Raw genomic sequence first — 12,439 nt, forward strand, 5'->3', positions numbered from 1 at the left:
TGTTTTCAACTGTGTATTACTTCATAGCGATACGAAACTATGATATTACAAGTATGCATTTTTTCAAGTCAATTATTTATTTTAAAACGTATGTCAGGCAATTATTTTAACTCGTCTTAAAAACGTTAACTTTTTCCCATCGCAAATAGGAAAAGTAGTATCGTAACACTGCATGTTATCTGTTCATTATTCTATAATATTTTAAGTAAACTTAAATATAAGTATAAAGTATTTTCACAGTTTCTTTTAAATAAAATGCACATAAAACATACTTCGAACAGACATTCAGCATAATGTTATATCGAAAGAAAAATCTCTTAGATCTATTGTGCAAAGTATTTTATAACAAATACGATGATCTTTTATTATGTATACAATGATTGTAATGAAAATAAGAAAACTTAGAATAAGCTTTGCAATCTAGGTTGCTGTTTTGGTATATAACACTGAATATCATTTAACAATCTTAACTTTATCATGAAATACTTTTTCATTGGAGGGTTTCACTTCACCAAATCTGGCTTTTCTCTTTTCTATTCTAGCTTCCAATTCGGCCTGAAATCAAGTACGATTACAAGAGTTATATGTTACGCATATACGTTTAAATATAATTTCACGTTGTAAATTTTTTATTTTCTTTGCTTGATTACCTTTTCCATTAAATTAGAAACTGATGTGCCGAACCTTTCTGCCCGTTTCTTTAAAACATCGTATGTTGTATGCTGTAAATGTACATAATAAATTAAGCACATCTAAAGCACGTACGCGATATTTTAATTATATTAAAGCAAGAATATATACCACAGGTGTTTTTACAGAAGCAGCTGACTTATTATTTTGATTATTAATACTGAATCTTGCAGATCTGACTTCCTTTCTGGCAGCCTCTGATAATGGCAATCCAAATTTCTTGGCCCTCATTTCTAATCTCTATTTAAATAAATAACACAAACTGTGTTAATCTCTTAATTTTCAATTCATGTAACACGAAATAGAGGAAGAGTTCTTACCTCTTTGACACCAAGCTCTGATAATTTAATAATCTTTTTTTCCTGTGGTGCAGCATCGATTGTTTTTGTATCAATCTCTGTTTTTTCTATTAAATCATTCTTAACTTCTTCAATGATTGGTTTACGATTTAGAACTATTTTTTTTGCACTCATATTACTCTCTGTAGATAATTTCCTTTTTTCATTTGATTCTTGTGAATCTGGTTTACTTGATAACTCTTCTATTTCTTCATCCTATATAAAGAGAATGAGAGAGAGTGTTCATTGCGTTTATATTATTATAGCCAAGTCAAATAAATAGTTCATCGTCAACTTACACCAAGGACGGCATCTTCATCTAAAATCTCTTCTGCTGTTTCGTCCAAAGATAGTGCCGAATCTAACAATGAAAAACATTGTTCTATCAATATTTAATTTTTACAAATAAAAATATATATATTGAAATTCAATTAAAAACATATACCACCATGAATTGCTAATTGAAGCCTCTCGACCAGCTCATTTTTATTACCAGTGGTAGGAAGTCCCCTTTGTTTTAATTCAATTTTCAAGTCTGCAACCTATTAAATAACATTCATGTAGATTGTTTAAAATAATATACATTTTCTGTTGAATGCAACAAATTAAAAGCACGCGACATTGTCTACGAACAGTTGTATGCATAACAAGAAAATTAACGCAAATGAAATCATTCTGTATCGTAAAGAGGAAAGTATTATCTTTTAATTTTAAGGTTAACTTCCCGGCTATAAAATCATACATGCAGAATGTACAAAGGCTACCTTCATTTTCGAAAGTTCCGTGAGTCCTTTTTCATAAGATGAGTCAGCCATAATGCATCTGTATTACTCTATTTCAACAGATAAGTCTTTTCGGTTCACGATTAACATGTCACAATTTTTTCGCAAAATACTCTACAAAGCAGAGAGTAAATTAAACCAAACTATACAACATAGAATGTTCATGAATTCAATATCGCTTACTTTCGCAACTACGACTTCAGCGTACTCTGGTCGTAGGCCTGTGAAGCGAAAATATTACCATAAAACAGTGGCGCTATCCGTGGTAAAATGCCCAAGTTTGTAGTGAAAATAGTTCCTGCTATGTCTATAAGATGGCGCCACCGATACTTTTAATAAATTGTTTTATTTGTCGTAAATGCATAATTAATAGGATTCTGTGTTTTAGAAACAACAATATATTCACTAATATATCATATGTATCATCTGTATGAATAGTTATTCAATTTAACAATAATTATTCTACTTTTAATTAGTGGTGCCATCTAGCAGCAAGAGTGGAAACTAGTTTCATAACAAACTTGGGCGTTTTGCCACCGATGGCGCCACTCGTATTAAGTTACTGAACTATATATATATTTCCTTTTATTGACATTTTCATTGTAGAATTACAATTGTCACACATAAATAGTAACTTGTTATGCATAAAATCTATTAAATCTAATCTATTTTGATTTTCTTCGAGTCACGTGGTTTTGTTTACTCGTGTTTTTTGTCTCCCTGGCGATAGTACAATGGAGGCCCTCTACATTTATTTAAAAGTCACAGTATAGTTTCAACCATTCGAGCAAGTATATAAACACTCACTGACAGGTATCTAATAGTTAATAATGGTAGACGAATCAACGAAGAAAACATTAAGTAGCATTCCGTTGTTACAAACAAAAGCAGGTCCCAGAGACAAAGAATTATGGGTGCAAAGATTGAAGGAAGAATATCAAGCTTTAATCAAAGTACATCATATTTGGATAGTATTGCTTTCCATATGGCTAACAATTCTATAAAAATCATAAAATATCGCTATTTAAGTTATTACATTAATGCTCAGTTGAAGTAATTGTAGCATACTTTTCAGTATGTCACAAATAACAAAAAATCAGACAATGATTGGTTTCGTTTGGAATCAAATAAAGAGGGTACAAGATGGTTTGGTAAATGTTGGTATATACACAACTTGCTCAAATATGAATTTGAAATTGAATTTGATGTAAGTATCCTCTTTGTTATTGGAAAGTTATAAATTTTTTTGTACATTTGTCTGATATGTTTAGGTACCTGTTACATATCCTACAACAGCTCCTGAAATAGCATTACCAGAATTGGATGGTAAAACTGCAAAAATGTATAGAGGTGGAAAGATTTGTCTTACAGATCATTTTAAACCTTTATGGGCACGTAATGTGCCAAAGTTTGGGATTGCTCATGCTATGGCACTTGGAGTAAGTTTCTTAGTTAATCAATTTTTTCATCACTATTTATATAATCTTTACATATCTATTATGTATATGTCAGCTTGGACCATGGTTGGCAGTTGAGGTTCCTGATCTTATAGAAAGGGGTGCTATAGTACACAAAGATGAAATTAAGTAACATACATCACAATACCATAAGAATATATTGTATAATATAAATATTCTTTCAATTGTAAATCGAGATTGACTTATTTGTTAATTTAATATAACATATTAAATAAGGTTTATACATTAAATATATTATATTTTAATCTTAGTAGAAATATTTACAATCCTTTACATATTAATTACAATAATTATTTATCTTCGTCTAGTTTGGTATTTTTACTTTCTTTTATTATTTCATCTAATTTGTGTAAATCTTTGAGTGATATTTCTCCACTACCTCTTTCTAAAGGTTTTGGTTGGGAGGGATCTGGCTTCCAACCTAATAAATAAATTATTTGAAATGTAGCAGGCACGAATGGGGTACCATCTTCTTTCATTTTCCCATAGAGCTCTTTATATATTGCAGCAGCTGCAAGTGCAGTATCTTTATTCAAATGTAACTTTCGACTTTTGACTGCATTATTTTCAGCCATCCCTATAAAGATGCATATTAGAGATAGTTTACAAAATTTTTATTCTACAGGAATTTTAATTATTACCTTTTAAATCCCACATTAACTCAAACATACTTGGATAACCAATAACCATTTCGTCTGTATCTATTGTTAACATTGTAAAGTTAGCCCGTGTTAATAATCCTCCTACATCTCTAATTTCTGCAAATGGTGAAATATGTGCTGAAAGTCCACCATCTCTCTCCAATTCTGCTAATTGTAAGGAACTTCTAACAAAGGAAAGTAACTATTGAATTCAATGATTATGTCTAATTTTATTATTTAAATTACCTTAATTCATAAAGCGTATCTCCACCAAATATAGCAGCCATGAAAACTCCATCATTCTTTAAGCTATTGTTAATATTTTTAAAACAACTTGGTAAATCATTCACCCAATGAAGACTTAAAGAACTGATCACTAAATCTAAACTATTCGGTTTGAATGAAAAATTTTCTTCATCCATAACAGTTTTAGTTACTTTGATTCCTTCAATGGTTTCAGCATATTTTAAAAAACTAGAGCATGTGTCAGTCAGGATTAACTCTTCCACATATTCTGGCAATATATGTTTTGACACATGACCACGACCACATCCTAAATTGAGCACTTTCTTGAATTTTTTTTTTATATCAAATAATCTATCCGATAATCTGTAACCTACTTCATCTTTGATATAATCATACAGCTTTACATCAGACGCTTGTGCAGCACGTTCTCTTTGAAGCAATTTCGCATTTCTATCAAAAACGTACATTACACTGTCTTGTGAAAGCGAAAAATTTGCCGCACTGTTGACAATGTTGCGAACATTGTTAATTCGATTTCGAATGTTTAGGTTCAACGTTCGTTGGAAGTGTAACATATTTTTTTATGTATTTTGCTTGGAACGATTATGTAATCTCAACATTAATAACGATATTTGCGCTATGTATTTTCAGAATTCTTTATAAACATGCATTTTTTGGCAAAATTTTCTTCTTTCTAATTTCTTGGTTCCACAGCGTACAATGCTTGAACGACATAACCTAGTCTGATACAACTTTGATTATCAAAATTTGATGTATTAAAACTAAATAAGATATTATAGATTACATCTTAATTAGATACATTTTGATTGAAATGAATTTCGGATATTTCATCGATAATATTGTATTTTAAAATTGTATAAAATACTTTAGTACGAAAATAAAGAGAATTGTTGTATTACAGGAAAAGTAGTATTTATTATTCCTTTGTAATTTTATTAACGATTTGTAAAAAAAGGTAGTGAAAAACAATTTTATTAGAAGTTCCAAATTCTACTTTGTAGTAAGAGCATATACAATATTTCGTAATATGTTAAATAAAACGTAAAACATCGCTTCTTCCTAATAACATTTTATTATACTGTTTTTATAATGAAGTATTTAACACTATAATTAGTATTATACAGAATCTTTAAATTGTAACAAAACATGTTTGATAGATAACTATTCTGCATACAAATGATTATTTGCCTTACAAGAGTTGAACATCATTCGAGGCAAATAAGTTATTTTACTGTTTCGTCTTATATGCATGTATGTTTATTATTACCAGGGAAAATTCATAAATTGTCTATTATCGAACATACAAATCTCTAATATTTAATGCGATATATTATTCGAGATGTGCATAAAAATCAGAATCTTAAAAATGTAATGTGAATATTATATTACGTCGATTCAGATATAGAATTTTATAACAAAATTTTTAATGCCACAATTATTATCACATACGCCTTTGAAAATAACGAAGTATAATAATACCAAATAATAGCATGTTACATTTCGCAAAGAACAAATTACAGTACATTAAATCAGATGAAAACTGATAATAAATGCAATATTTTTGTTTCTCGTGTTTAAGAACATGTATACTAATATACTACACACTTACTACATCGATAAGAATAAATCGCGCTATTTATTATAAAGATATAAATAAATTTAAAAATTTGAAATTGTGACGTAATCGATTAAACAATTTATTTTCTTACCGAACAAATAAGTAGTATGTAAACAATTGTCAAAAATTTATAACATTACGTAAAAAAAAAATCGATATAATTTTCGGATTAACTTTAACAATTCTAAATATATACTACACATTTAATAAAGCAATTGTTGTTTGGTTTCAAAATAATGTAATAAAATAACTTTAAAAATATCAAATTTACGATTTAATTTGCAAGGCAGGACCCACTCAGATGTATACTTCGTAAATAAAGTTCTAATACAATCATTGATTACATATGTATGTACTTGAAAAATGTATAGATAAAATATTATTAAAAGAGTAATATAATGCAATATGTATTATCTATTTATATTCGTATAAATAAATGAAGTATAATCTATAGCTCACTCTCATACATTATTCGAAATATTTAGTTAGTCTATTTAGTACGATTTACTAGTACAAATGTGACGTGGTCTGTGACAAACGGTTACTTAACTGAGTAATTGTGAACGTGGTAAAATGTATTTGTATACAAATTTTTAAAGTTACGTACAAAGTACAAGCATTATAGAAAATCTGTAATAGCAAAAATTTTCATTTCTACATAAGCTTACTTAACTTTACAGGTGAATATAACGAAAATATTTAGAATATAGAATTGAAGTCATTAAATAATTTGTACGAAAACAATTGAGAAACATCGAGAAACTATAAAGCTTGATTATAGGTATCTATTAAAGTGCATAGATTTCGATCAAAAATTGACTGTCCTTTTTAGTTACATTATTCAGTATACAATTTTTTTTACAACCTATCGAAGGAATTTCAATACGAATAATGCTTTAATTAAGTACAATTATTAAAAATAACAAGTTGCAATACAAAAGTCGTTTATATATACTTAAAAACGTGTAAAATTGTACGTATATCATCTTTGTGTGTCCTGCCTGTAATGTATTAAAATTTACAAATAATAAATGTTTCGCATTCTTGAAAAAATATTTTTTTAAAAAAATTCTATATAAAAATCAGTCCTAAATATTACTAGACAAATTTGTACAGTTATATAATCACAATAAAAGCAAATATCTAATATGTTTTGAGGCACAATATATAATATTACACCTGAAACCTATGAAAATTGTGGAAATTCGTCGTATATCCAAGAAAATCTTTATATTTACCGTAATAAAGAAGTGTTCCTAATATTCCTTAAAAATAAACATGAAAAATGATAGCTATTGAGATAAATCTGTTATCAAATCAATATTTGATGAAGAATAAAAAAGAAAAACGGGAAATATTGTTTCGTAATACGGACGAAGCAAGACCCGAATGCAAACTGAGACTTCTTCGAAACCTTTTCAATTTTCTGAGACTCTTGTGTACGATCGACATAAGCCAAGTTTTTAAGTAGACGAAAGAAACATGTTTTGCAAAAAAGCCTAAGATACTGCGACTAAATATAGACGATCAGAAAGAAATCGAGAGACATTTGAAAGAAACAGAATTTCCTGGTATACATTCGAGCTTGTCTAACTTCGAATATTTGGAATTGTCTCGTCGCATTTTTCAAGAAGCTCGTATATTCCAGAATTTCAAACAGCTTCAAAAGATAGCGAAATAATGATATGAAAGCAATTATATATCCCTATTATATTTGATATAACTATTACTAAAATTTTGTATTAATTCCGAGATTAAATTGCAATAAAAATATTCTCCATTTTCCCATAATACAATTTCTAAAATTCGATCGTGAAATGGTAGAATCGTAATCTTTTACGTGTATATGCATATGCAATCGGTACCTATATTCATAGTTTCAAAATTGAGACCATGCACTGCGTGTAAATACATTGCAATTATATATACTTTGAGAACTACTAGAAACAATTCAATGAAACGAAAATTAAATTTTTACAAACAGAGCACGTTACAGAATATCAATGTTTAAAACCACATGTGACAAGAGTAACGAAGCCTCTTCATTGCTTTTGAAAAATCTTGATCAGAGATGATGTTAATGATAATTACTTTGGCCTCAGACTATTAATAGGAGTGGGTAATGTAAAATGTGCTGATGTTGGAAGAGGTGTTGTAGTACATGTAGAAACCGGTATATCGCCCATATTTGTAGTAGCATTTGATTCGCTTTTGTAGCGAATATTAGTATATTCTCTACCTAAATGAAGAGATTTCTGTAAAGATAACAATAAATAAAAAATAATCGTACGAATAAAAGTTACAGGAGCGTACGTGAAAATTATTTTCGTGTGGCTACCTGTTCTGCTTGCATTCGCTGCGATACTGTTTCGATGTAGTGTAACACAGCAAGATAAACAAATTTATATTGTGCTTCAGTTTGAACCATTCCCGATCTTTGCGAGCGTACTCTTTGAATTGTTCTCTGAATATCAATTTCACAGTCCAGACCTGCAAATGAAATATACGCAAAACGTTATGAAAAATGCACAACGCATATCGTCATACGATATTAAAAATGTAATTGATTAAAATTACCATGCCGCTTGATTTGATCAAGAATCATATCGATAACAATAAATGTTCCAGTCCTACCAATTCCAGCACTACAATGTACAAGAATTGGTCCTATCATACTCGATACATTTTGACCACCCGAAGTAAGAGAACCAGCAATTGATTCTTGCCTTGCGTTAACATCGTGAAGGAAATTTAACACGCATCCAGGATCTGATGGAACACCATGATCAGGCCATGCCTAGAATGTTAATACAGTTAATTAATATAATTAATTTTATTCTCCAAAATAAAATAAGGAGCTATTAAAAACAATACTGATAAGGTACTTGAAAATGATAGTGAAAAATCCTTCTGGACTCTGCGAAACATGGTTTGTTTCCATGTAATAAAAATTCTCGTAATGTATAATCTGCAGTTGAAGTACGAGACAAGGCGCGTACTTTCCATTCGCTACCATATTCCGCAACTTCACCCTCTTCTGGCCAATAGCGAGCGCACTTATTCTACAAAGCACATATACTTTTAGAATTCGCTGCGTACGTGTATTTTTAAATACACACCTTTCCCCTCTCCATTTCTTTAGTAGTCATAACTATTACTCTTGTATTTTCTTGATATACCATATGCCAAAAATCTGGTACTGTTTTTGGGAGGCAACCTTGCGTTGCTATGTAACACTTGGTAAATAATCCACCATCACCACCGGTTTGACCATCTCCTTCTTCATTCTACAAATAATTATATATGAACTGATTTGAACGTACGCGTCCAAAGTAAATATTGAATCGTCACGTTAGATTTACCCTAATGTAATTAGCGTTAATATAGTCAGCTCCAGGAATACTTGAATCAACGTCTTTCAACCGCACTCTTGTGTGATCAACTACAGAATAATAAGTTAAGAATTAAGTCTTATGCATAGGTATAATAAAACTCGATAACGAAATCGAAAAATCTTACATGGTAAAATATTTTTATATCGATTCTTTGCACGATTCTCAGGACGTAAACCTTCCTTTCTTGAAAATAAATGACGACATTCCAACTGTTGTAACGACTCGAATTCTTCCCAGAAGCCTGCTTTTCCTTTACCGCGCCCAGCTCCTACTTCGTTACTACTTGTAGCTCCATTCCAACATAACCATCCATTCGTGCAACCGTTTTCTTTATGTAATTGTCTCACTCTACTTTTAATGCCACTAGCATTTATACGAGTAGCATTGAAAGGTTGCCTGGAAAGTAATAGATAAACAAGTTATAGGAAAGAATATATGTGTTATTACATGTACATGTAGCTTAACAATTTTTTGTTTCTTACCTTAAATGGACAACACTTCCGCTTGTTTCAACCATTGGATTACGTTTATAATGTTCTATCAAATCGCTCAGACTGTCGAATTTATCACCTCCGCCGACGTCGTATTTATTATCCTACAATATTCATTATTTTTTGGTAAAAGGATGTCAAACTTCTAATCGTACTTTAAGATAAATTAATAAATACATAATGAAGATAATACATATGGTATAAAATAGAAAATATAATTAACCTGAGATCGTATTATAACATGTGTAACACGATCATCTGTACGCACGGATAATACAAAGTCACCAGGTTTACTTTGAGATTCACGAACCAGAAATGATCCATTTTTACCCCGCTCCAGCATTAAACGTTCTGCTTCTTTAGCTGATAAATGGCCATGGAACCACCTTTACCCATATTTTACTATTAACACATACCATGCTATATGCGTGCATTTGAAATAACAGTAACAAGAAAAAGAGTACCAATGCATAACAAAACTTATATTTATTAAAAAATAATACCCGTGTATTTTCCTTAGAATAAATGAATACCTTTCGGTTGTTGGATCTGCACAATTTAACGGATATTTCAACTCGATAATTTCTCCATTTTTTTCACGCAACTGTCCTCCGTTTTCCATATAAAATTGTACAAGTTCAGAGAGAGTTGCAAATTTTTCACCGCCGTAAAGATCATAGAAGTCTCCTGTATTTTGTATTTTAATATGAGTTACTTCGCCGTTTCGTCTACAAATAAAATAAATATTCAATATTATACAGGTATGGCACATTACAATTATCATTGATGATATAGTTATAAGAGATAATTTGTATGCTCTATTATGTGCTTACCTAACAGATAATGTAAAATCACCAGGATTAGATGAACTTGGACGTGCCAAAAATGAACTATCATAACCTCGTTCCATTAATAAATGCTCTGCTTCTAAGCCCGATATATTGGGATGAAACCATCTGTAATAAATATAACATTATTGTTAGGAATATAATTCCATAGTACTAATGCACATAGACAAATATTATTTCAAGTAGTTGTATACAGTTTATATAATACATACAATGCTTTATAAACATATTATTATTTTGTGCCTATAAATGTCAAAAATCAATATATTACATCAAATATTATAGGTACAACAGGAGAGATACAAAATGCATTAATTGGATATTTAATTAATGGCTAATACTAGTTAATTTACAGCATACACAATCAATAAGTATGAAATATAATCTCAATCCAGAGAATTTTAAATTCTGTCTAACAAAATACAGGATAACTGTATAATATTATTGAAAATAGTACGTAAATAATAAAAAAAAAATGTCATTTTAAAGTATCGAAATATACGAAAACGGCTGAATAGAAAGTAAATATGCGTCTGAAAATATCAATGACAGATGTCTAGAAAAATTGGGTTTATTTTATTCATTTTTGGACATGAAAAATTTAATGGTGTTAAACGACTCAAGTACGCATACCTTACCTCCGAATGTGTTTGACTAATCCACAGCTAACATTGATAAATAAGTAGGTTTATTCAGCGAACGTCCGTGGATTATGATAATTAAATATTTTTTATGCAAGTACAAAAACGTGCCTCACCTGCGGGATGCCATGTCGTGATTCGAACTATAACCACTTGGTTATTAATAATTCATAACGATTCATCGAGACTCGCACTTATAATTCGCAATTGTAATTGCTTTCAGCTTAACACTAACTACACACCACCACGGTCTTTGACATATTCACTTTGTACAAAAACAAAAAAAACGAAAGCACTAAAAGATTCTGGCATAGATCTTCATTCTTTAGAGTAGATACTTTTTCAAGTGGACAAACTATCGAAACATAATGCCGGTTCCATAACATTGGATCTATTTAGTTACGTGATATCGTCACGTAACGCATAATTATGGCGGCGGCTTCCGATTCCTCCACCAGAGGACTACTGATAACATTCGATTCTCGCAAGTTCTCTAACAATTACAGATATTTTTCAAATATTACAATCCTTTAAAATTAACCGGATTTAATAGACTTAAAGCAGAAGCAGATAAGGGCATTAAGGAAGGGGGTACATTTTTATTCGAACAATTATTTAGATGAAAATCATGATCACCAGTGGTTTGCACTAGAGGTCAGTTAAGATGGAGATAGGTACGAGAGGTCTAAATAACCACGAAACCCTAAAGAGACATTGTAAATCAATGTTAATGAATTAATAAGTTAATTAGTCATTAATTGATTAATGGCATCGGTGGCGCCATCTTACAAAATAATTGGGAACTACTTTCACTACAAACTTGGGCATTTTGCCACCGATGGCGCCACTATTACTAGACAACTAAACTATATATATTTCCTTTTATTAACATTACAAGTTAAACATAAATCATTATATATAGTTACTGTTTATGTATAACGATTATACTGTGTCTTTATAAAAAGAACAATAAAAAAAAATTTCCGTTTCTGAGTGAAGGTTACTATATTTGGCACCAACAAAGACGATTGGCGACACAGCACAGCTAGTGACTTCTCATCCTACCCTCCATATCGCAGTATCTATATGATATACAGGGTGTTCCAAAAATGTTGTGACACCTTGAAATGAGTGGTTCGAAAGGTGATTTGAAACAACTTTTTCCTTAGCGAAAATGTTGTCCGAGGCTTCGTTGAGGAGATATTAACGGAAAACACTGACCAATCAGAGCGCGAGGATGCCGGTGGAGC

At 30.5% G+C, this 12,439-nt stretch overlaps 4 protein-coding genes across 8 annotated transcripts; 1 reads left to right on the forward strand and 3 right to left on the reverse strand.

Moving 5' to 3' along the window:
- Nucleotides 1-322: 322 nt before the first annotated feature.
- On the reverse strand, nucleotides 323-1,986 carry LOC128872271 (SAP domain-containing ribonucleoprotein). 2 transcript variants are annotated; one of them, XM_054114781.1, is made up of 7 exons: nucleotides 1,793-1,986; nucleotides 1,477-1,570; nucleotides 1,328-1,389; nucleotides 1,011-1,244; nucleotides 802-930; nucleotides 651-722; nucleotides 323-555 (listed from the first exon to the last, which is right to left on the reverse strand). In XM_054114781.1, the coding sequence occupies exons 1-7, from the start codon at nucleotides 1,841-1,843 to the stop codon at nucleotides 454-456; spliced, it is 744 nt and encodes a 247-aa protein (XP_053970756.1). In that variant the 5' UTR covers nucleotides 1,844-1,986; the 3' UTR covers nucleotides 323-453. The 2 variants fall into 2 exon arrangements, with proteins under 2 accessions (XP_053970756.1, XP_053970755.1); XM_054114780.1 differs by having other exon boundaries at nucleotides 1,474-1,570; nucleotides 1,793-1,984.
- Nucleotides 1,987-2,415: 429 nt separating this feature from the next.
- LOC128872042 (ubiquitin-fold modifier-conjugating enzyme 1) lies at nucleotides 2,416-3,538 on the forward strand. Its single transcript, XM_054114332.1, has 4 exons — nucleotides 2,416-2,763; nucleotides 2,886-3,017; nucleotides 3,082-3,249; nucleotides 3,323-3,538. Exons 1-4 carry the CDS (start codon nucleotides 2,641-2,643, stop codon nucleotides 3,398-3,400), a joined length of 501 nt encoding a protein of 166 aa, XP_053970307.1. The 5' UTR covers nucleotides 2,416-2,640; the 3' UTR covers nucleotides 3,401-3,538.
- LOC128872041 (arginine-hydroxylase NDUFAF5, mitochondrial) lies at nucleotides 3,501-5,094 on the reverse strand. Of its 2 annotated transcripts, XM_054114331.1 has the most exons (4): nucleotides 4,550-5,094; nucleotides 4,176-4,498; nucleotides 3,930-4,114; nucleotides 3,501-3,865 (listed from the first exon to the last, which is right to left on the reverse strand). In XM_054114331.1, exons 1-4 carry the CDS (start codon nucleotides 4,748-4,750, stop codon nucleotides 3,579-3,581), a joined length of 996 nt encoding a protein of 331 aa, XP_053970306.1. In that variant the 5' UTR covers nucleotides 4,751-5,094; the 3' UTR covers nucleotides 3,501-3,578. The 2 variants fall into 2 exon arrangements, with proteins under 2 accessions (XP_053970306.1, XP_053970305.1); XM_054114330.1 differs by having other exon boundaries at nucleotides 4,176-5,094.
- Nucleotides 5,095-5,249: 155 nt separating this feature from the next.
- LOC128872040 (tyrosine-protein phosphatase corkscrew) lies at nucleotides 5,250-11,582 on the reverse strand. 3 transcript variants are annotated; one of them, XM_054114326.1, is made up of 12 exons: nucleotides 11,306-11,582; nucleotides 10,534-10,656; nucleotides 10,234-10,428; nucleotides 9,924-10,086; nucleotides 9,692-9,804; nucleotides 9,334-9,605; nucleotides 9,177-9,256; nucleotides 8,934-9,101; nucleotides 8,700-8,876; nucleotides 8,392-8,611; nucleotides 8,153-8,304; nucleotides 5,250-8,069 (listed from the first exon to the last, which is right to left on the reverse strand). In XM_054114326.1, exons 1-12 carry the CDS (start codon nucleotides 11,317-11,319, stop codon nucleotides 7,902-7,904), a joined length of 1,845 nt encoding a protein of 614 aa, XP_053970301.1. In that variant the 5' UTR covers nucleotides 11,320-11,582; the 3' UTR covers nucleotides 5,250-7,901. The 3 variants fall into 3 exon arrangements, with proteins under 3 accessions (XP_053970301.1, XP_053970302.1, XP_053970303.1); XM_054114327.1 differs by having other exon boundaries at nucleotides 11,187-11,325; XM_054114328.1 differs by lacking the exon at nucleotides 11,306-11,582 and adding an exon at nucleotides 11,182-11,201.
- Between the last annotated feature and the right edge of the window lie 857 nt (nucleotides 11,583-12,439).

Source organism: Hylaeus volcanicus, chromosome 2 (assembly GCF_026283585.1).
Source record: "Hylaeus volcanicus isolate JK05 chromosome 2, UHH_iyHylVolc1.0_haploid, whole genome shotgun sequence".
Taxonomy (NCBI): domain Eukaryota; kingdom Metazoa; phylum Arthropoda; class Insecta; order Hymenoptera; family Colletidae; genus Hylaeus; species Hylaeus volcanicus.